This window comes from Pundamilia nyererei, unplaced genomic scaffold (genome assembly GCF_000239375.1).
Source record: "Pundamilia nyererei isolate P.nyererei 1_Seehausen unplaced genomic scaffold, PunNye1.0 scaffold00099, whole genome shotgun sequence".
In the NCBI taxonomy this organism is placed as follows: Eukaryota; Metazoa; Chordata; class Actinopteri; order Cichliformes; family Cichlidae; genus Pundamilia; species Pundamilia nyererei.
In genome coordinates this window covers 133,812-158,890 of record NW_005187500.1, presented here as the reverse complement: position 1 = coordinate 158,890, position 25,079 = coordinate 133,812, and the positions used below count along the sequence as shown (strand labels likewise).

The 25,079-nt window shown below is 40.1% G+C and overlaps 1 protein-coding gene and 1 long non-coding RNA gene across 11 annotated transcripts in view; both read left to right on the top strand.

Annotated features, from left to right (window-relative positions):
* LOC102212831 (disks large homolog 2-like) overlaps window positions 1–25,079 on the top strand; it is a 177,107-nt gene that overhangs the window by 80,452 nt on the left and 71,576 nt on the right. For all 9 annotated transcript variants that reach the window (XM_013912744.1, XM_013912743.1, XM_013912741.1 and 6 more), the window contains 5 exons: window positions 15,596–15,679; window positions 18,901–19,062; window positions 19,162–19,215; window positions 19,579–19,629; window positions 22,268–22,392. In XM_013912744.1, coding sequence (XP_013768198.1) covers window positions 15,596–15,679; window positions 18,901–19,062; window positions 19,162–19,215; window positions 19,579–19,629; window positions 22,268–22,392 — 476 coding nt within the window. The remainder of the gene's footprint in view (window positions 1–15,595; window positions 15,680–18,900; window positions 19,063–19,161; window positions 19,216–19,578; window positions 19,630–22,267; window positions 22,393–25,079) is intronic.
* On the top strand, window positions 6,754–9,853 carry LOC106456316 (uncharacterized). Of its 2 annotated transcripts, none has more exons than XR_001290465.1 (5): window positions 6,754–6,836; window positions 7,046–7,170; window positions 7,453–7,548; window positions 8,237–8,324; window positions 9,173–9,853. It is a non-coding gene; the product is annotated as an uncharacterized LOC106456316 (long non-coding RNA). The 2 variants fall into 2 exon arrangements; XR_001290466.1 differs by having other exon boundaries at window positions 7,453–7,555.

The window sequence follows — 25,079 nt, the reverse complement described above, 5'->3', positions numbered from 1 at the left end:
GCTAAGCTAAGCTAGCGAGACAGTACAGAGACAGTGAGTGAATACTTTGGCTATAAATTAGGTAGTGAGTACACAGAAAGTGTGCTTCGGATGAATCACGTGAAGATTATACTATGAAAGAAGAATGTATTTAAAAGTTGTTAATTAAATTGCTAAGCAAATAAGCTACTCAGAAACACCACTGTGTTTGAGCAGGAACAGGAAGTGATACTCTACCGCAGAGCGAGCGAACACCAAGTGACAGCGCCACCAGTTATGTCCCAATTTCTTACTTGTAATATTCTGAATTGTTATTGAACGGACATATGCTGCCTTGGTAATTTAATTATAGAAAAAACACATTACATGAGCTGACCTGTACTACTTCTGTAATTGAATTATGTGTCTGTGTTGCATGTAACCTGTTCCTCAACACTGGCAGGTAGCACAGGTGGCAGCTGTGACCTGTCATTGCTTTTTCAGCTTGTTAAAACTCTACATTTTCTTCTTACTTACATATACACATACTAACGTTTGCAACACTTATTCAATCTTTGCTGTGTGATTTCTGCTTACGTTGGGGAGAATCTGTTCAATTCATTCGTGGCCAGTTTTTTCCAGTCTAAAAGTTACAACTCGAGTAAAGTAACACACACGTTACTTACATTATTGCGTTATACAGCATGTCAAAGATTCTTCGTATCACATTCCCACATCCTTCTGTACTCACAGTATTAGTCCCATCCTGTGTCTCTTTAGTTTTCCATTAAGTGTGCAAATCACTCAGCCAGCAGACCTTCTGTTTACATTTTCACTCACCAATTCTTCCCCTTCAGTCCCGCCTGCTTGCTCACCTGCTTCCATGGAGCTTCACATCAAGTGAAAGCTGTTCTACTTTTTCTTTTGTATTTTAAATTTACCAAAACAAAATGAGACAATCAGATTTATTCCTTCAAATCAGTGATGCTGCTACTTATGTTCCATCTGACATTGTTATTTTAAAGATAACACTCAGCTTCCTTTATGTTCCTACAGCACTCCCATGGTTTTTGCATGCTACTGTGGTCTGAGATCATGACTAAGCGTGTGTGTGTGTGTGTGTGTGTGTGTGTGTGTTTGATAGAGGTAGTGATGTAGGGATGACGCCCACTTTGAGGGAGGCTAACTGGTGTTTCAGTTACACAGGTCTTGTTATATACATCTTGTGTGACGGGTGCATGTTAGTGTCCAGTAACCTAATAATGTAGTAGTACAAATTTAAGGTGACCTTGAGGGTTTTTAAAGGTGGCTTTGGTTAAAAATAATAATAATAATAATTATTTGCAAGTCAGTTTCTTTTTAACACTGTTCATGTGCTGATGCTCCATGACTGTTTTACTTTGGTGGCCACAGTCATGCCTAACAGCACAAATCTCTCTTGTAATCACTACCACCTTCAGCCTTGGCTAACGCAACCTGCTAACCAGGCTTAGTGTAAGCTTTGATCACTCACTCAGTGCTGCAAGACCTCAGTGAAATTAGAAGACTAGCAGCAAAATATGAAAAATGCTTTTAAAAATCTGTAGTTTTACAACAGATGTATCCTGATTTTACTCTCATTTTAATCATAAACAATGGCATTTATCCAAAACCTTCACCTTGCAACAGTTAACAGCAGTTTTCACAACACAGCTTGTTTTTAGGGAAAATGTCATTGAGGAGAAAATCATTAACTATGAGTACACACATTTGAAAGACAAGTATCAAACATGACTGGCTATTGTAAGCCATCAACGTCTGCCACGTATTTTTAATGTAAGAAAGAACATTAGCATGAAACTTTGCAGATTTTATATTAAAAAGGTGACATAGAAGCCATTTTGATAGTGAGCTTGTTGCGCAATATAAGCTTAATATATTGTTTAATACATTACGTTATACCACCAACTACCATAGAAGGTCTTCAAACCCATCAGGATGAGCACTGTCACAACCCTACACAATGATCACTGGTGTGAATGTCTCTGACCAAACAATCAGAAACAGAATTCATGAGAGTGGCCTGCAGGGCCACTAGTGGGCTCTAGTGGGCTCTGTACTCACTATTTGGCACAGTTCAGTCGAACTAGGATTTGCCATAGAATACCAGAATTGGCAGGTCCACCACTGACAGTCAATGTGTTTTTGTCTGACGCTACGAACACTGTTCTACGTATGTGGCAAGAGAGCGCAGGCTGGTCTCTCTATATCACTCACTCACTGATTGTTTTTATATTAGTGTGTGCTCAAACAAGGGACTTTTTTCATATTTATATGAATATGAAAAGTCTTCATATTTTAACTAGCCCATACTCAAACATTTTTGTGATGTACACAATATTGCTAACAATATTTGCTCATCTGCCTTCACACGCATATGAACTTCAGTGACATCCCTTAATCATACTTAATCCATAGAGTTGAATATGATCTTAGTCCACACTTTGCTGCTACTACAGCTTCAACTGTGCTGGGAAGGCTTTCCACAAACTTTAGTTTTGTTCACTTTTAAAATTCTAAATAATTTAGCGCCCAGCTATCTTTCCCAACTCCTCCACTTGTACAATCCCAATAGAGCACTTAATTCGTCCACTCAGATGCTCCTAGCACAACCTAGGAGGTGACCGGGCCTTCGCAAGCGTAGCACCCAGACTCTGGAATAACCTCGCCGGTTCATATTCGTGCCGCCGAGTCTATCCAGTCTTTTAAATCACGTCTTAAAATCTATCTTTTTACTTTGGCTTTTGATTCTTACGAGTTGGCTTGTTGTGTTGTCACCTATTGATTCCTGTCCTGTTTTTATTGTTTTGTTTTAATTGTCTCATGCGTTTACTGACTGTGAAGCACTATGGTCAACTTTGTTGTTTTTAATATGTGCTATATAAATAAATTTTGATTTGATTTGAAAGTGTGTTCATAGGAATTTTTGACCATTTGTTTAAAAGTTCATTTGTGAGGCACTGAACGGAAAGGCCAGGCTCACAGTCTCCACTCGAATTCATCCCAAAGGTGTAATACCAGGATGAGGTGAGGACTCGTGTGCAGTAATGTTGGAACAACAAGGTGCTCAAATCCTCAGATTTTCCCCACAATTGTCCAAATGTCTTGTGTACACGGCCGAAGAGCTCTAGTTTTGTCTCATCGGACCAAAGGACGTGCTTCCAGTATGCATAATCCTTTTCTAGGTTGCTGTTAGCAAACTTCAGTCTGGCTTGAAGGTGTCTCTTCTGCAGAAGTGGTGCTTATTTTGCTCTCCAGCCTTGCAGTCCATTGCTGTGCAGGGTTGCTGGCGGGTGTTCTGTGGTCCTTAGACATATTGCATACTAGTTTTCTTTCCAGAGTCTTTGAAATCTTTCAAAGCTCTTTCTCTGCACTGTTGTTTTGTACTATGTGTCTCTCTTTTAATGATGATAATTTTCACTCCAGTTCTTGACTATAGGAAACACCACAGTATCTTTGCATAGCCATTTCCTGCTTTTTGAGCATCAGCAAATGTTTTTCTCAAGTCTAAACTAATTTCATTTGCTATTGGCAGAGGTGGGACCAAGTCATTGTTTTGCAAGTCTCAAGTAAGTCTCAAGTCTTTATCCTCAAGTCTCAAGTCAAGTCTCAAGTAATGTCAGGTGAGTCAGAGTCGAGTCTCAAGTCACTGGTGTAAAAGTCCGAGTCAAGTCACAAGTCTGAAACTTTGAATTTCAAGTCCTTTCGAGTCTTTAAGAAAAAAAAAAAAAACGAAAAAATAATGTTGCAGTTATGCTAAATGTAAATATTAGACCATGTAATTTTTAAATCTGTGTTTTTCTCAACACATGACAAAATAGTGAACTTAGAAAATATACACAAATTGTGAAATTGCACCTCTTTAAAATGCAGCTCAATTAAACCTAGCTCCAAGAATAATTTTCACCGACAGTTCTGAGATAAGCTGCATGTTATTCTTGGATGCGCTTGTAGGACCGGCTTTAAAATCGCATGACAAAAATATCATACATATTAAAAAAAACTGTATCACCAACGTAGCCTGGACACCATTTGCTAGTTAGATGAAGTCAGCTATCTCATCGTAGCATATTTATATGCATATTTATAATCATACGGTTCTTGGAGTGAGTGCATACACTCATGAAGTTTAGTAACTTCAGGTCACTGCAACAAGCCCAGGTACAGTTTACCGACGGATGGGTGCAGGACCTTGAAATGCACCGTGTAGAACGAAAGACCATCGTACGTATCATAAGTTTACCAGTCTCACAAATCGTCGTCATAAATACACATTCCTTAACCGTTTATTAATAGGACCTTTGAGTTCAACGGTAATTAATTAGTAGTGGAAATAATTTCTGGTTCGCATTACAGAAATGTAGCAGTGACAACAATATTGTAGTATGCTGTAACCGTACTGGGCAATTAGTGATACAACAAACCTGTTTTATCCTGTGAATAAAAGTATACGTTTTTGTCAATGTACCATAATAACAGAAGCGAAACGCAATATTGTGTCAGGACAATTCACTATTTATGCACAATAAATAAAGGAGCGACAATTTCTGTTCAGCGCCAGACTTGCTTGTAACCTATATCACTAATTATGTTATGAAAATGACGTATTAAGTACTAAAAAACACTGACCTTCGTGTAAATGCTTAGAGCAGACTAACCTGTGAGCTGGAGAGTTCTGGGACGTTATATTTGGTCTTTGAATGGCTGCAATCCAGTCGCGTCTTTGTTACTTCGGAAACACGGCTTGAACAATTTCTCTTCAACGACGTAATCCGATAACAACCGATCTCTTTACCCGTCGGCTTCCCGTGGCTGTCATGCGACCGGCTATTGCAGTTAATAATACAACAGCTTCTTGACATTTTTGTGTTTGTTTTTAATCGCTGTGTGACTGATTTTAATTGAAAGCCTGCGTGCGCTAGTACCGCTTGCCACGAGTTCCCAGAATCCTTTGCGGTTCTACCCGTGAATGACGTCACATTTTCAATCTCTATATAATATGCATGTTAAATTTTATATTTGGGGTGAAATATCAAGTCTTTTCAAGTAAACCGGTTCAAGTCCGATTCAAGTCCCAGGTCATTGGTGTAAAAGTCCAAGTCAAGTCACAAGTCTTAGAACATTTTTTCAAGTCAAGTCTAAAGTCATAAAATGAATGACTCGAGTCTGACTCGAGTCCAAGTCATGTGACTCGAGTCCACACCTCTGCTATTGGTATAATGCTTTCAAGTGACAGTTGAAACCCTTGCTTAAGTTTTTAAACTTTGTGTAAACTAGAATATAACCCTTACTAGTTTTACAAAGTTAAAGCACGTCATTGCAAAGCAGTGATTTATGTTATGGCTCAATAGAGAGACCAGCTAATAATACTGAATCAGGTCATTAAAAAATAGTAATCTGTTATTGTGTTCAGATACATGTAAAGTTTCTTTCTGAAGAAAACAAGTGAATGCAGAAATTCTGTGTTGAAAATCTATTGCTCCTGTCAGTAACCTTAAACTAATAATTTGTCCCTGTGTGTCTGCAAACATCTTCAAAGGCAGTGATGGCATTTAAATGGTGTTTTGTGAATTAAATGAATCAGCATCATCTAGCTTAGTTCTGTGATATGGTTTCAACTACGATCAGCGAGACCTAGATCATGTTTGTAGAGGGAAAGGCCCAAACGCAGACTCACAGGCAGGTGAATATTAATAACCAACAATGCATTTATTAAGGCTGATGTCCGTGGTACAGAACTAAGATGAAAACAGAATGTGAAAGGCAACAAGGAAACCTTTATAACCAAAACCTAGACTGGGAACGAACACTAGGCACTGGGGACACCGGCCTCAGATGTCATCAGGCCATTCAGTGGGCGTTATAAGCAGAAATCAGCACCATAGATATGGGCCAGCAGGGGCCATCTCCACCTGCTAGATTGTTCAGAAGGTTGTTATCATCCATCCAGATGGAGGATCACTAACAGGAGCGTGGAAGACTCCAGAATCCACTCTGGCTGGAATCCTGTGATACAGCAGTGTTTACAGGTAAGACGTTTAAACGGACAGCATTTATAGAATGACTATTAAAAGTCAGCGAGTGTCAGTAATGTTAATGTGGTTGTGTTAGTAATACACATATAACAGCTTTGAGATGCATTTGTAAATATTATTACGTTTGACCGTCTTTATGGCGCTTGCTTAAAGTTATGGTGTAAAGGTTAGCTTATAGTGTAATAAAGCGGTTACTGTTTAAACAATGATTAGACAGAAATGTTACTGGTTAATAAAGTTACCAGAAAACAGATTCACAGCAAATATCTCGATTAGCTTCAGTGCATCTGTAATAAATATGTGCAAGTTTCAGTGCTTCGTTTAAACTGTATGATACTGACCCAGGGTCAGTGTAAAATACAATCCCAGCTGTGTGAACAAAGCCTGGCTCCTTTAATCCTGCACGACAAACCTCAGGATGCAGGCTATTATTACTCTTTCCTGCTGGCACACCTGTCACACCTGAGAGGCAGCTGGAAACTTACAGTAACGTTTACATCATGCAAAGACTGCCAGACTCTGTAATACTGTAGATCACAGGTGTCGAACTCCAGGCCTCGAGGGCCGGTGTCCTGCAGGTTTTAGATGCGTCCTTGATCCATCACAGCTGATTTAAATGTCTAAATTACCTCCTCAACATGTCTTGAAGTTCTCCAGACGCCTGGTAATGAGCTAATCATTTGTTTCAGGTGTGCTGATCCAGGGTGAGATCTAAAACTTGCAGGACACGGGCCCTCGAGGCCTGGAGTTGGACACCCCTGCTGTAGATGATCAGTGACTCAGGTTACCAGTAAACATTAAAAGGTACCTCTCTGTCTGTGTGTCTGTGTTGAACCTTTTATAATCAAATTTTAAGTTTTGGACTTTTCCCTTTGAAGACACGTTGAAGAGCTCACAGAGATTTGAAGTTGCAGATTTAGGAGCATTAGGCCCGATGATGGTGTGTAAAGCCTGTACTTACCTTCTGCACTGTGTTTTTGTTACTAATTTATGTTTCTTGTTGTTTAACACAGATTTCAGAGGAGCACTTTTAAAGTATCCTTAATACTTTCAAGCAGAACTGGATTGGAAACCAAAAAAAGCTTTTTCTGAGCCATGAGAGCTGACGGGATACAACTTTTTAAAATCAGAAACAAAGGTGAGCAACAACTGTTAATGTGATTTTAACATGATCGTCATTTATATAGCAATCTTGTATTTCTTAAACATTTCCAGGACGGTGTCTGGCAGTTTCTTCATCCACAGAAGTTTCAGTTATCAGAGTGGGAGTGGCTGAGTCTCCTGAAGAAGTCCACACCATTTACAGAAATGTTTCACAGAAACTGATTTCTCTACCAAAGTGTGGAGTAGTGCGTTTCCATAGATCACCTCTGTATGATGTACTTCTTAAAGTGAGTGTTTGTCCTCTGTTGTTCCTCAGGTACAGTGAATGATATTAACGGCAGGGAAACAACACTGGGGGAAGACAAGAAGGAGAAGTGTTTCCAGGAGGAAGCTGCAGTGAGGACACACTGAGGTCAGAGGTCAGAAGCTGAAACAGCTCAGCTTTATATGCTAGGTTACAGAAACAAATCTAAATATATTTATAAATAAACTTTATAGTGATATTTTAAATAATAATCATCATTATGATTAAAATATCAAACACTTCAGTGGATTTTGTGTCACATGTATTGTGTTGGCCCTGTGATAACCTGGCAGCCTGTATACAAACAGGAAAGCAGACGTGTGTGATATAAATGTAAATGTGCTACATATGAAGTGTGTCATCAGGTTTGTCTCATGCTGATGGACCTGCATTCTTACATTGAAGAGACTGTTAAAGTCTTGCATTCAGTTAACAATAACGGGTCCAGTCTGTTTGGTTAAATGCAGTTTGTTGTCTATTTATTCACACGTTTTCTTAAGTGCGTATCCAGCTCAGCATCACAGTGGAGCTGGATTTGTTCAATAAATAAACCTCCAAAAGTTAACAATAAACCTGCATCCGTGTACGTCGTTGTCCACAGGATGAGACAATCAAAGTGATCAAACTGGAAGACTGTGGAACATGTTAATGTTTGTGTGTTTGTGTCTTTCAATTTTAATCAATTTTAAATCATGCTTTTTATTTGTTCTTGTTTCTAATGTCTCTGTAAAGCACTTTGAATCACCTTGTTGTTGAATTGTACTATACAAATAAACTTGCCTTGCCTTTCTAACAGTTCCTGGTGAATCACAGCAGAACCATAAAGGCTGCTGGACTGCAGGACGGCTTAGCCCTGAGAAGCCATCCAGTTACAGGAGGAGCAGGTAGAAGCTGTTTTCAAAGTAGCTGGGCAGGTTTCATCTCAAGTAAGCGATTACCTGTTCGTTCATCTGTTCTGTCACTTACAGGACATTTAAGGACGTCTTTTGAGCGTCTAGTTGGATGTTATTCTGGTCACGCCCATGGTCATTTGCAACAATGGACGTACTTTTCATGTTCATCCAGTAACTTAGTAAATCATAAAACATTATTATCATAAGACCTTTGGAGTGACGGCTTCTACAAGGAAGAGTCACAGTGTTGGACGCTCCACGCAAAGAGAAAAGCTCTTTACAGTTTTTAATCATTCTGACCATAAACAGCTTTTCCAGGTTTGATATTCTTTGACATACAAGTCGGGTTATGGAAATTAATTAAAAGGTTCCTATGTCACATTGAGCCATTTACACTAACCAGTGACAGTATGACTATGTGCACAGATGTGCTTCCAAGCTAGAAGCTCTGCTCATGTTCAGCTAAACACCTAACAGGGAACAGGTACTCCAGCCCCAGCCGACATGATATAACCGCACATGCAGCCCAGCCACAAAGTGAACCAACTCATTGAGTTACAGACAACAGGGCACCAAATGCACCCAGAGTCTAAACTAACCAGCCTGCACCAAACTGACATTTCTTCCTCCTACGTTAAATGGATGGAAGTTAAATACGTACATAAAAACATAAAAACCACTCGTTTCCACACAGGAGTTCCCTGACACCGAGTGTTAGTTGTACTGAGCAGATACCAACAATCGTAAGACTACCGGAGACAATGCACTGAATTATTGTTATCCTAATTATTTCACCCGACTGGTTTCAGCTCCGATGTTCTGCTTTTTCCTTTTGGTAGATCAAAGAGAATCGTGATGTTTCTGCTTCCATTTTGATTCCAAGAAGAAGAACGCTTCAAAGAAGTGGCGTTCATGGTCCACAGTGTGACGATCGTGGCCACACACTGCATGTGCTTTTTAAAGCAACATGTTTCTTCACTTCAAAAACTTTGACATATGCCTTGTTGTTTGGATATGTGTAATATTAGTGCATGTTAGGGTTTTTTACTGAAAATTGTTCACGTCTGTTTTGTATTTTGATGATCGCAGCAAAGATACTGTTTTAAAAAGTTTTGTTTTCAGAGCCTTTCTTTAAAATCCTGAGCCTGTAGTTTTACATGAATGTTACGTTTTCATTTCTGATCTTGTAATGCTTGCACTACACTGTGCACGTCTGCATTAGAGACATCTTAGTTACCTATTTGTGAAACTGAGCTGCTTGACTATTATTTGGAAGTGTATGTAAAAAGCACGATATTGTTTCTTTTTTAATGTGATGGACTGAACTCAGGAGGTATCTGCTTTTGACCAAAGATTAATCTGATCTCATTTCTACCTGTATCTACTGTTTCAAGATTTAGCTGAAGTTTGCTCAACTTTAATTGTTTATTCCATCTCTCATAGTGCAGCCATGAGACAGACCTATTAAACTCAATGCACGATGTAAAGTTCATAATTCTCTGACAAATAAAACTGTAATAGCAAACATGAACAGCTGTGCTTATTTCTGAGATATGAATGTTTGTAAACATAACTTTATTTTTCAAATGTGTTCATATTTAGAGAGTTAGAGACGGTGATGGTGAATCTGAGCTGATGGTCAGCAGAAAGTAAATATCTCTTTGTCCCTTCAGGCTTAGAGGGAACATGTTCTGCCCGGTGTTGTAGGGTCCTGATTACTTCGAGTTTGTGTTCCAGAGGGTGATGGAGTCAGGGCTGGACTGGGACAAAAAAGCTTTGCTAGACCCGCCCCTGCACAGTTACCAGCTGTCAGCTACACAGAAAAGGATCCTGGTGTTATTTGTCTCTCAGAAACAGTTCATAACTTCAACTCATTCATGTCACCTAAAAGGTAAACCTGTTTCTCCATCACAGCTCTGATGATCCAGTAAGGACATCTCCTGGTTTCATCTTTATGTTTCCCTCTCACCACATATCCAAACCGACATCATGACCAGCAGCTTTACAGCTGTGGCTCCAGCAAACATCAGCTGATACTAGAAATTAATATTAAATAAATTCTAACAACAGCTGATCAAGCTTAAACGTGCTGCTGTTGTTTAGCGCTATATCTGCTGGTTTCCTCTTTCTGGCGCAAAGTGACTTGTGTCAGAAAAGCTGATCATTGATCAGTTTCATGATTGAAGTAGAAACAGGAGAGGGAGGGGAGAATGAGAGGAGAAGAGGCAGCTGTGCAGCAAAGACAGAATAAATCCAACTTTGTGCCTTTTTCATTGTAGCTGAATTACGGGACAAACTGTTCCTTTTCACCTCAATAAGAAACGCGTAATATTTTCTCTGAATACGAGACGATTCCGTGTTTTTACAGGATGGCTGGAAACTCTACAGACTAACCTTATAAATAAAGTTCACCATCAGTAACATCATAGCACCACCCAGCTGTATAGAAACGCCGTCATGCTAGCTCACGCAGTACTGTACTAGCTAGCATGTTATTGTAACTGACTGTAAAAAGTCAGCATAACGAAAATAAACTCCACCTAAACTTGGTTTATATCTGACCCAGAGAGACTGCAGGTCATAACTTCTTACCTGAAGTTCAGTTCACCGCCTCGGGTCTCTCCTCCTCCTGCCTCCCGTTTCCCTCATCCACCTGCTGGCCTCTGTGGAAGCTCCACCATAGCCACCACCAAACAACTGAGTTATTTTTACACATCTGCCAGCATCTGGCCAATCCACCACCTCTCATTGTTCATGCCGTTACAAAAAACAAAACCAAAGAAAACCCCATTGGCCCATGAAAATGAAAAATCACCATCGGCCAGTCCAGCTGTGGTGGGAGTCACAGAGGAGGTACTGGTCTGTGTGTGTGTGCTTCAGCTAAACTTCACTGTTGAGGTTTCCATTCTCCCCATTGTGCACAGCAGAGTCCAGGAATAGCAAACTGTTATCTTTGTGTCTTCCCTGGTGAACTTTATGTTCAACTTTATGTTACATCCACAGAGTTGATGTGAGCAGTGACGGATTCCACGTCTTAGGTTTTGATTTTGACCCAGGTATCCTCAACATCTCTGTACCAGTGGCTAGGTGCTGTCCCTTTAAAAGAGCCGGAGAAGATGGTTTGAAAGAGGCATGAAAGAAGCCATCAGGGGAAAAGAGGGAACACACATATATAAAGGAAGCTTTTAAAACATGCGGTTATCCTAATTATTCTTTCATCAAATCAGCAAAGATGCACAGAAAAGAAGGTCAGACACCAACTAGGGAGGATCGGAAAGACAAACGCAACAACATTGTCATCCCCTATGTAGCAGGTTTATCAGAGAAACTCAGGGGAGTTTTCTCCAAGCACGACATCCCGGTGTACTTCAGACCCAGCAACACACTCAGACACAAACTGGTTCATCCCAAACACAAACTCAACAATGTAGTGCATGCGGTACAGTGCAGCGAGGAATGTCCAGAGCTCTACATTGGAGAGACCAAACAGCCACTTCATAAACGCATGGCAGTGGTTACAAACAGAAAGACAAGCAGCCCATCAAACTTACTGAGAGTGTCTCAGTAAATTTGTCTCACACTTCATGTTCTTGGTAATGCAGAAGCTGGCTCTACCTGAACCCATTAAATATTTGATAAAGTCACTGAGTCAATGATTTCTAAAGTTTGTTTTCTTAATTGCAGTTAGAGTGTGGCTGGTAAAGAAGAAAAAGCAAAATGAATGTAACCTGTGAGTTTGGTGAACTTTGTGTTTTTTGTCATCATTTCTTACTAACAATCATCCTCCTGATATTCATTAATAATCAGGAGACAGCAAACCAGTCATGGTCGTGGACTTTTACAGTCTTAGTTGTGCTCATTGTCATCATGATAATCATCATGATCAATACTTGACAAGGGGAGGTCCTGAGGTAGGCGGGGCTAAGCCATGAATGGCAGGAACAGTGCCTGGCACGTGTTGGTGAAACAGTACACTGGTGTAGTTTCCTGTCCAGCTGTTTGAACAAGAAGAAGCAGTGTTGGGTCTAAAATAACTGGCAGGAAGTAATCAGTAGTTAGAAAGTGGATGGCATGTATAGTGACTGCGTTACAGTTACTGTAGTTCGGTAAGGATACTTACCAAAGCAGAGCAGACAGGCCAACAAGGATCAGATGCTGAATGTCTCAGGGACACGCTCACCTGTGGTGCTCACTGAATGCTGCTTTTACCGACTGTCTCAGTCTTTTATTGAAGTCGGCTGGTTGGACAGTGATAGCCTGCCCATCTGAGGAAGAGTTTGAAAACACTCACGGCAATCATTATTTTGTGTTAGGGTCAGAGTTGGATGGTAAATGTTGTCCTTTAAAATGTTTTTGTATTTAAAAGTACGATAATTTAAGCCAAAAATAGTGATCCACGTCCCTTTACCTGGATGTTTTCTTTGACGCTGGATGATGACTCCTCTCTCTCCAGTTCCAGCCTCGGAGATCACAGCCAACATCTGCAGCAGGAGAGAAAGTTAAATTAGTTTCTTATGCCTTTTTTCTCCATGTTTAGAAAAACACTAAAATAACCAAGCAAAAATAATATTAAAGATTTACACCCTTCATTAGCCAAACAATAAAAACATCTTCCTTTTATTCATTTTCTCCATTCCTGCTCACATCAGGTGTCAAATATCACAGCAAATCGCAGTGAATGTAAAGCACATGCTTTATACAACATGCGCCTCTATAAAGAACATTAAAGAGTTTCTACAACTCACAACTATTTCTACTTTACTGTGGATAGTTGATCTGCCGCCTCGGATCAGAATCAGCAGCGAGTCGAGGTGGTGACATGGACTCGTGCCCTTTGTGACTCTGGTAGTTCTTCTGAGGAAACACCACCATTTCTCCAAACTGCACCACCTGTGAGCACCAGAGATGGGCAGTAATGCATTACTTACTTTTTTCAAGTTACGACTAAAGCAAGGGATTACTATTGCAAAGGTCATTAGATTACTGTTACTTTCCCGTAAGCACGCTGCGTTACTAAACCGTGAGAGTGTCTCATGAAACACCCGGATCCCCCCACTGACATGACTGCTGTGGGATAACCTCCACCCACCCCAGATTTTAGAGTGACAGGACTCAGTGACGCTGAATCTTTGATTCTATTTATTTTCTGCTGTGTTTTACTTTCATCTATTTGAAAGAGTGTAAACACAAAACATGATTTTATTTTATATGCTGGAATATGCAGGAAATAGGTTTAAATGTTAAAGAGTTTCTTCATGTCAGACACTGCTGTACATAATTACATTTTTGCTTAATGCAATGTGCTTAATCTTAAAAGATTAAAACTAATAAAACAAGTTTTAAAAGAGACTTTTTATTTGATTCAATTTTATATGATGATTATGCAGAAAAATAGAATTGGCTGAAAGCTCTGTTGCTTTATTACATAGGCTGTGTATCATGTTTTTAAAATTAACTGAATAATAAAGTAACTAATTACTTTTGAAAATAAGTAATCTGTAAAGTAACAGGATTACTTTTTGGAGAAGTAATTAGTAACTAATTACTTTTTTAATTGACCAACACTGTTCACTAACAGTTGAAGTAGTGAGCTACATTCATGTGCATCACACAGCAAGACTTCAGGAAGAATTTAAGCCATTTATTTGCAACCGTGTGTTATCATTACGGCTACTGAGTCACGGGTGAAATGTTGAGACTGACAGAGTGGATTACAGACAGGTGAAGAACCAGGTGGGCTGCTGGCTGTACAGAATGACCAGAAAACCATAGTGGACCTGAGCACAGAGACCAGAGTGTGGGGAACGAATGAAGAGCAGATAAAGACTGAAATCCCCAGCAGAGCTCGAATCAGACTGTTTCAGGCCTGAAGAGCAGAGCTGAGGATTGAAAGAGATGCAGACTGAGGTGGAGCAATGAGAACGGTGGATGAGAGGGAGGCTACAGATAAACTTCAACTTTTGTACTTTTATAATAATCTTTTCTATTTTGTTGTAGCCACCTGTCGTTAGTTTGAAAATGCAGACAATAACTGGGTCAATCTTTCACAGTGAGCGAAATTTTAGAAAATGTTTTGTTCATTTTGAACTTTTCCACAATGCTATTCTTTTACAATAACCCCATTCTGTAGATGTGCTAGGTATTCTATCATAATCTGTAATGAAAATATCCAAATTAATTTGTAAAAGTGAAAAAAAAACTTTATTTATTTATTTATTTTACTTTTAAAAAAAAATTCAAGTGAGATCCTGTTGGCTCCCGAAATTTCCCCCAGGGGAGATTTCCCACTGGAGCAGTGATGACACTCTGCGCTCAGCCTTCAACCGCGATTGAAGTTGATGGTCATGTGGTGCGCCGAGGCTCCCCAGCCTCAGTCAGGTGGTGGGGGTGTGGCGGCGGTGTGGTCCCTGGCTCAGCTGCAGGGGAGGGTAAAATTTAAATTCATGTTACGCACTTTACTTCAGTCCATTTTAAATGAGCATTGGCCCAAAAAAGGCGGAGCATCACTGGGTAATGGATCGTGTTCACATAAGTCTTCTTCTTTGCATGATAAAACTTTTGCCGTGCAGTGATTTAGTGAGAACTATGCCTGTTTTTAATGAGTGTGGTCTGAGGGTCTGACTGTCACAGTCAAGTCTGATATTCAGCCTTTTTGCATCTGAAGATTTCTCCAGATTCTCTCAATCTTTTGGTGACATTATGTATTCTACATGTTCAGATATTCAAAATCTTTGCAGTTTTTCACAGAGGAACATAGTTTTTGATTTTTTTTTCATAATCTGCAAATGCAGTTTTTTGTAGGTTGGTGAGTCTCTGTTTTCTTCTCTGTAAGAGGCTCTTTTATACCCAGTCACACTGCTGACCTGTTCCCATATGAAACTTTTCCCAAACTGTTCCTTTTCTTTTTCCAGCCTTTTGTTATCCCTGTCACAACTTTTTTGAGGCTGTCACTAAATGAGCTAATATATTTCATGGAGTAGTAAAATATCTGAATTTAAACATTTGATATGTTTTCTATCTTCTATTGTGAATAAAATATGGATTAATGGTGTTCAAGTCAAATGCAAGTCATCACATTGACTTGACTTGGGATTGTAAGCTCCGGGCATATGCATCAGCTTTTTGCTGCTTTGCATACAAGACAGAAGGAAGAATTTTAATTTTTATCAAATTAAATTGAATTCATTTCATGGAATTGTTAATAAGTCTCACCTATACTGTCTGCTCATAGTGGTCACATATGGTCCTCCTTCTCTCTCCAGAACAGGCCGGCAGCAGTACATGAGCCAACCCACAATGGCCAGCCCCAGCCCTGCATGAACCCTGCCCTGATGAACACTCCCTGGGTGAGAAACTCTTTTGTTTTGCTTTTTCACCCCACCCAAATTGCGTACACTGTGCTGGCAGTGATGACGCAATCACTTCATTCTCTGCACTTCTTTTGACACAGTATTTACAGTGATGATGCTGTATGTGGTCATTTGTTTCAAACTATTATAAATGGACGGGTTCTTTAAAGCAATTTTCTACTCTGAGAACTCAAAACACTTTTCAAATTCAAATTCAAATTTTATTTGTCACGTACACAGTCATACACAGTACGATATGTAGTGAAATGCTTGGACAACTGCTCGTGACCTAAAGAAAACAAAAAAGGAAAAGGCTATGAATAAGATAGGAAATAAATATGAAAAATTAAAAAGGGTAAATTTAACTAGGAAGGAATAAAATATAAATTAAGGTTAAAAATGAAATAACTGTACAACACAAATTAGAATGAAGGGTAAATTTAACTGGGAGAATAAGATAAAATATATAAATTAAAGTTGAAAATAAAATAACTGTACAACAAAATACACAATATAGAACTATACTTTATGTGACTTGCCTTATTCACATGCTTTCTAACAGTCACACACATTCATACAGTGAAAGCATCAGAGAGTATCAGTATTTGAATATTTTAGCGTGCAGACTGGAGACCAGAGCAGCCATTAGTGATGGGTCAATGGAGTGTGTAGCATATTGCCCTTATTGTGTCAACACAACGTTAACACTGTGTTGCTTAGTAGTGACATCTGCTGGATTTACAAAAATATTGCAGGCAGCCTGGATGAAGAGAGTGGAGAGAGAGTGAAGAAGGTTCATTCATTCTGACATCTGGACACCAAATGAGTGAGGAAAGGTCTCGCTGGCATAACCAGCTGATGATAAAACGTTAACTAAATGAAAGAGTCAAGTCAAATGGCTTTAATGTCATTCCAACCATGTGCAGTGATACAGTGCTCAGTGAAGCCAGCCAGTGTTTCTCCAAGACCACAGTGCTGCATATGACAATCAACACAGGACTACACAAAGTGCACGTGTGCAAAAATTGCAAATAAAAAAGAACAGAACGATACAGACACAACAGTGCAATAAGTAACTCGATGTATGAAGGCACGCCTGCGTGTGTGACGTGCAGATAAGTGCTTGAAAGTGTGTACATATCAACCAAACTCTGCGATTGATTAATACAGTATGTAAAATGCAGAATTTACAAACATATTTCTGAAAGGAAATATAAGTGAAAAACATCAAGTCAAAGTCTTATTTAGGAAATATAAGTGAATGTGACAATTGTTGTGCTTCTGTACGTGAGGGCAGAAAAAAGGGTGAAAGGACCACAGAGAAGACTTTTCTCTTTGGTTCTCTTGTGGTGATGATGTTTCCTCGCAGCATGAATGCAAACTCAACAACTGCACTTCCCAATAAGCACAACAGAGCAGTTGTATTGATCACGCGGTTTTTCCTACAGCAATACACACACCAAAGTGTTGTTTCACTTGTTGTACCTAGTAACCCCATTGGTGCTTCAGCATTGTTGGCTCATAGCAGCTGGGGATTGAACCATCAACCTTCCAATCAGCGAATGACCTGCTTAAGCTCCTGAGCTACATGTCTGTGAAGGCTCTCAGTCATCCAGGTCATCGTAGTCAAAGGAGCTTGGAGAGAAAAGCGTCTGGACTTCTTTAAGTTACTTGAAGACGTTTCACCTCTCATCCGAGAAGCTTCTTCAGTTCTAAGGTCAATGGTGGAGAGTCCCAGATATAAACCTAGTGGGAGTTTCCCCCCACAGAGGGACAAAAGGACCCCTGATGATCCTCTAATCACCTGAGCCAAGGTGTGAAACTGGGTGTGGGTCCCAATCAGCCAGAGTTTCGGGTGTGTTCATTGTGAAACCTGGCCCCACCCTATCATGCGATTTCCTGAGGTCAGATGGCCCAGGATGTGAGTGGGCGTTAAGGCGTCTGGGGAGGGATCTCAAAACTGCCATCTATAATCCAGTTTTGAGTTCCCACCCCAGATCATACCTTTTGTCCCTCTGTGGGGGGAAACTCCCACTAGGTTTATATCTGGGACTCTCCACCATTTGACCTTAGAACTGAAGAAGCTTCTCGGATGAGAGGTGAAACGTCTTCAAGCAACTTAAAGACGTCCAGACGCTTTTCTTTGCAAGCTCCTTTGCCTCCTGAGCTACAGCATTAGCTGTTCATGCAAAGATGACAGGAGATTTGTCATTTATTGTGTCTAGACTCCACTTAAGAGCTACTGCTGGTGCCCATAAACTCTTTGGTCTTACCACTATCACTGCATTTATATACAGGCTTATTGTTGGCTGTACCAATCCTGAACCCCTCTCCATCTTTACATCTTACGGATTTTTATCATACTACATCATAACCCACATTACTTAAATGATCCACCAGGTTGCCCCAGTCTTAACAGTTTGGAAATATGTTGCTGTATCAAATTAGAAATTACACTCTTTAGTTACAACTCAAAGCTTTTTACTCTTTGTTTGCATTGTTTTTCACTGTTTTAAAAGAGAAGGTTGGAGTTTCAGTAAGTCACAGCTTGAAATCCCCTCTTTTGTTGAAAACACTATTTTTTCCAGAAGAAAATCTGTGAAGAATCTTAAAAGAACTCTACTGTTAAAGCGGGTGTGTAGTTTCATTTTGATTAACTCTCTTTTAAATAATCATCTTTCTTTTTAAGGTCATAATATTTAAGCATTTTTGCAATATTTATGCTTACAAAAACAAATATTCAAAATAATGAACTAGCTGGTCCCACGTCCTCATTTTAGGATTGACAGCGTTTTAGTAGGTAAAGGTGATGCTTGGACATGAAGTGAGCTGCGGTTTGGGGAAGGCCCCGAAGGGGACTGGCGATGGCTCCCAGGCCTGGCAGATCCCCGTGTTTAAATAGAAGTGAGGAAGTTAACGAAATGAGAACAAGGAGGGAGGGAGGATGGGGCACGTAAACGAAAACGACAGCTTGCAGAACTGGGGGAACCTCTGTAGATGGCAACCAGAAGGAGCGTGTTTGGAGGTCCCGCTCCTGAAATTCAGATACATAATCTCCAAAATATGAATTTGCTAAAGTTGATCAAGACTAGTTGTTTTTGCGATATCTCCTGTCATTCCTGAAAACAACATCAGTCTGATGTTTCTCCTGTACCTGTGACCTGTTTTAAACTCTCAATCATTTGTCTTTCTCTTTGTTCCCTTTCCACTCTTTGCAGTATCACTACCAAGAAGATGACTCACCCCTGCTTGACCAGGGATTCCCACAGCTCACCAGTGGGCTTCGCGCTCCTGAGCTGGTCCATGTTTCACAGAAGAACCTGTCAGAGATTGAAAATGTGCACGGCTACGTGTCCCATTCTCACATCTCTCCTCTCAAGGTCAGCACCCAAACTGTAAATGTATGAACAGTCATGCTTGATGGTTTTTCTGTAAAACTCAAGTTTCTCACTTTTTCTCCTTATCTGTCTTCATTACAGGCCAACCCTGCTCCCGTGATCATCAATACAGACACTCTGGAGTCGCTTCCTTATGTGAGAGAATTTATCTTTTAAATGTTTATTCCTGATTGTCTTGTTAGGTTACTCAAGTAGAGACAGACTTACTCCCTGATAATTTATTATTAAGTTTTATTTTACTTTACTTTTATTAAGTAAAGTACTAGATGAGACTGACCCCTCAGTAGTTGACCCTCCATATTAAAAAAATAGTTACATTGCTAACCAATCATGAATTGTTGTCCATGAGACAGTCTCTACTTTACACGTTTCCCTGAGAAACACTCGTCACATTCAGTTTAAGCTCGGCCTCAACACTTAACATCATCCATGTAATTTAAGGCAATGTGGACTGAAACTATGAAGTGTGTGTCTTCATTCAGTTTTTTCATTCCTCAGGTCAACGGCACAGAAATTGAATATGAGTTTGAAGAAATCACCTTAGAGCGAGTGAGTATCTCAGATCCATCTAATCAGACTGTGAGGGTGAAGTAAACTAGTCTTTGAGAAGCAAAGGAATAATACAGGAAAGTCAAAACATTGTTCCTGTCCTGTAAAAAGATCTGTGCTAAGGCTGTAGATTTAATTTTGTATATATTATGAGCTATACAATTGATGTGGGATGACCTGACTATTGTCTCCATAAGACAAAATGGACATTGCCACAGTGACATCACCGCTGCTTGTGGATTATTTTTTATAAGATTTCAGTTTTGCAGCTTTTTAGAATCTTATTTTGGGCCAAAGTCACTAAACTTTGTTTAAATAGTTTTAATCAGCTTTGATGGATGATTCTATACATGTAGATTTAATGCTCTACTAGGCACTGATGTTGCATTTAATAGAAGAATAAATAAGTGTAAATAAGTGCTCCACAATAGTGACTATTCACAAAGGAGTCACACCATAAAGGACATTTTGTCTATTTTACTTTACATGAGAATACATTCAATGAAACATGTTGTACTGATTCCTTGTGACTGGAAACAAGCGGTGGAGACTAGAGCAGGGTGATATGACCAAAAATATTTATCACGATATACATTTGAAAATTTGCGATAACGATATAACTGAAGATATAATTGATGCGAGACAAAACGCTTTACAACTCTTCAACTTTATTAGTGCAAAAAAGAAAAACCCATCAATGTATTTTCACTTAAACAAGCAGCTGTTTTATGTGCATTAAAGTTATATAAAAATGTAACAGTGCAAATTCCTCGCTGACAGTTTAACCAAAAGGCATTTCCAGTGGAAACTGGCCGACATATCCTCAGCATAACCATGTGTAATATCCACAGAACTTAAAAAGAGGTTATACACACACAGTACAGTAATATTATGTTGAAGCACAGTACGTATCACTCCGCCAGGTTCCGCCTACGATAGCCGTAACGCAGGTCATCAGAGGTCAACCAGCCCCCCCACATTAATGGAATCAAACAAAATTGATGTCAAACATTTGTGCTACGTTTAACAGTTCTGGTTTACCAGAGGTGACCCACAAATGGGCCAACACAGGACCACCAGCCTGCAGCTGGCCTTGTGCTGGCCCATGTGTGAGCCACCTCTGGCAAACCAGATCTGGGCCACCAAAGGGCCATCATTCTTTGCGGTATGTGGGCCATGTGTAAGCACATTGAGTTGCTCAAATGCCTCTTCAAAGACACATCCAACATATCCCGCAAAGATGACCTTTAGTCACCACTGAAATTAATACAGATTTACACTGGCACTCACATGCATGCACTTACTCACCCACAGCGCTAGTGTAAAGCGCTTTGGGGTCCTTAGGGACTAAGTAAAGTGCTATACAAATGCAGGCCATTTACACACACACCACCTAATACCTCAAAAATGATTTCGTACACATCCACACCAATCATTCTTTTGGCCGCCTGTACAATAATACAGTAATTTCATTATTCGACCTGCAATGGAAAAAATGTCAGATATCAGTACTTTTCTTCAAAATGAAATGCAGACATTATAGAATGCATGTTTTTATACTGCAGTGGCAGAGAGATAGTTTCAGTTAAAGTGAATGGGGCATTTTTGTCCACGAAGGTATCCAGAGTGCGTATCTGGCACTAATAATTAGAAAATAATAAGTGTTTTATGTGTTTTTTGGAAAAAACAAAAAAAGTTCAAATGTTTAAATTGGAATTTAAAGGGTTAAAATCCTGAAAATTATTGAATCGTCTTTTTTATAAAGACTCAAGTTGATTAAAACCCTTATTAAACAAAATGCAGAAAGAAATATTGTTGTATCAGGATTTCTAGTCAGAATTTGTACAAGTACATTTTTTTCCATGAAGATGTCAAAGGGAGAAAAAGCTGAGGAGGGCACAGGGATAAAAACAGACAGAAGATTTGTATTCACATAGGCCTGCACTTAATTACCCCTTACCTGTTAAAGGCTGATGGGGTATTGTTGTCACCCATGCATGGAAACCCAAGTTTGTGAATGGGACAACTTGAAAACAGACAACAATTTTTCAAATTATGGGAACTTCAGTGCTAGCACTTTTCACCAAAGCACAAACTTTGTTGCAATTTCTTCAGTTAATTTAGCAAAAACAGACATTAAACAACATTTTTAATGCCTGTATTTTTCACAAAGGTGTTGATTTACTCGAAAACTTGGCATATCTTGGGACGTTGTACACCTTGTCCTTAAAAAAAAACAGAGGAAAAACAGATGTGAAAACAAAATTAACTATCTACAGCAGATGAACAATATATAAAAGTCACGTCCTGTGAAGGCCAACAACCTGATACATGACCCGAGAAATGCACCCGACCTTTCAGTTTATCTGTCTTCTGTTTACTGAAGCCCTGTCAGAAATGGTTTAAGCCTGTCTTCTCTGAGAGACATTGTTCACCTGCTTCCTTGTGAATACAGTATTGTCATTCAGAGATGATTAATTCATTACATTTGCAGTGGTAGATATACTCCGGGGGAAGCATCCTCAGTTACTACATAAACAACTGAGAATTAGAAAAGTGAATGGATAAGAAACATTTTTTGACCACACTATACAAAATGGGTTCTGCTTTGGTATCAATGAGATTTTCATGACCGCAGGGTAACTCAGGGTTGGGCTTTAGCATCGCTGGAGGGACAGATAACCCCCATATTGGTGATGACCCCGGCATCTTCATTACCAAGATCATCCCTGGAGGAGCTGCAGCAGAGGATGGACGCTTGAGGTTAGTTACATATGTTTACTTTTGTGGTGAAAGAGAACAAAGAAAAAAAAGAAACAACTTATTACAATCGTGCATGTCACAAAACCATTACGGAAGAAATCTTCTGTACAAGGATGACAGAAATCTCTCCCATCACTCTGAATATGAACTATATCTCTGATTACTGGATAACTGTATAAACTTTAATAGATTTCTAAAACTTCATTTTTCATCTTTTATTATCTTTCAGTTCTGAGGTAGTATTGTCATATTTCTGTTGGTTTCTAGTGGATTTTGAGAGTATAAGGTTTTTAAACTTAAGCAGGATGATGATGTGTTTGTTCTATAATAATTACTTCTTTCAACAATTTTTGCCCTCAATATAACAAAACTCTCATATAGAATGGAATAGATTAGAACAGCCTTTTATTGTCACTGTACATGTAGAACAAAACTGTGGGTGCTCCACACTGACTTTGATGGAATTAAATATAGAAATAAATAGGAAACAGGAGAAATATATACAATTAAGAGAAATATATACAAAAATAAGTGAGTGGTCTGAGTGATGGGGGTTACTCACACCATGGCTCAGATTGGTGAAGTGGGTGGGCAGGGTTGGGGTGTGAGAGGATAGTGTTTTTGATGGTCCTCAGGAAGAAGCTGTTGGTAAGTTTGGAGGTGTGGGACCTGACTGACCCGAGGTGCCAACCAGACTGCATTGGGTCCAATTGGTGGTGGGCGGGGTGCAAGGGCATCACCTTTGATGGCCATCGTTTTCCTGAGACAGGAGGATCTGGTGAGGGCTTCCAGGGGTGGCAGAGGGCAGACACTGATTTTTTGGGCAATGCTAACATTCTGCGCAGCCTTCTTGTTCTCAGTTGTGGCCCCTGCGTGGCAAAAACCCAGGCAGATGGATAGCACTTTCTCCACTGAGGAGCCAGCAGCAACTTCTGATCCAGGTTATTCTTCCTCAGGACACAGAGGAATGGCAGCTGCAGCTGGGACTTCTTTCCCAGTCCATTGGTGTTGTTTGTTCAAGTGAGATCAGTGGAGATGTGGATGCCTAGAAACCTGAAACAGAGACACATCCCACCTGTTCTCCATTTATAATGAGAGGGGAGTGGAGCTGTCTGTGCCTCCTGAAGTTCATTATGAGTTCTTTTGTTTTGAGGATGTTCAGCCTGAGGTTATTGAGCGCGAGTGGGACAAGTTCTCTACCTCCATCAGAGGATGAGCCCATGAGTGGTGTCATCGGCATACTTGACAATGACATTGGTTGGGTGGGTTGCTGTACAGTCATATACGTAGGGCATACAGTAGGGGGCTGAGAACGACACCAGTGCTGAGTGACAGTGGGGACTTGCCCCCCACGTTTCCCCCCAGACATGGGGGGCAAGTCTGACTGATTGATGCTGGTGTCAGGAAATCTTTCTCCAGTTTGGTGGTGAGGATGTCTGGGATTATGGTGAGCTGTAGTCCGTGACAAGCTTTCTAACACAGCTCTTCCTGTTCTTCAGATGGGTCAGCACTCTGTGAAGGGTGTTGTTGAACTGGTGAATCACTCCGTGGACTGATTTTCTCTGTAAGCTGGGGGTGGAGGGAGGGGGTAGACACTATCTGCTCAAAAAACTTCATGACTACAGATTTGAGGGCTTACAGGTCTGTAGTCATTGAGGCTGTCTATTCTAGTCTTTTTGGAGATGGGAATAATGGTGGAGGCTGTCAGACAGGTGGGAATAGAGTCAGGAAGGGTCTGAACAGCCTGGTGAGGATCCCTGCCAGCTGATCCGTGCAGGCTTAAACCAGAGCCCCTGGGATGCAATTGGGGCCAGCAGCTCTCCTATTACTCCTACACCTACTCTCCTTTATTAGGGTTCACCACTCTCAGTCTTCTCCTGACCTCATGTTCCTGCGGGGGCGGCTGGGTCAAGGTGAGGTGGGGGACATGGTGAGTGGGCGAGCAGTGTTTTCAAATAGAGCAAAGAAGGTGTTGAGCTGCTACAGGTTCGAGGCTGCTGTTGGGGTTTTGGGCTCTGGCCTTTTGAAGCTGGCAAGGGCTTGGATACCTCGCCACACCTGGCAGGGATTGTTGTCTGTGAGGAAGTTATCCTCCTCATCCTCTATCTTTCTCCTGTAGGCCTCCTTAGCCTATTTGATACCCCTCCTCAGATTGGCTCTGGCAGTGCTGTATAGAGAACTGTCCCTCAGCCTGAACGCAAAGCTTTGAGTTCTGATCAGAGCTTGTACTTCACTTGTAATCCAAGGTTTTTGGATAGGAAAAACCTGGATGGTTCTGTTAAATGTCCCATTCTGTACACAGCACTTAGGACAGACTGAGAAGAGGTCTCCAGGTCCTGCTGTTCAAAGATGGACCAGTCTGTCAGATCAAAACAGTCCTGTAACTGGAGGAGAGCATCATCTGATTTAAATGACCCAAATGTTTGGAGGGGTTTGTTTCCTGAGGGGGGTGTATTATTTTATTAGATAAATTAAACTATTTTTTATCAGTTAGTGTGACTAACAACATTTATCTAAATGTGATATTATATATTATAACTATAGTTATGTACAATTAAATTATTATTATTATTATTTTAACTTACAACACCTTTTTTTTTTTTTTTTTTCCCGTTTGGCTCTTTTGCCATCAGAATTGTTGTCTAAAGGCAATGTCTGATGTTAAACAGAAAATTTGACTCAGTCTG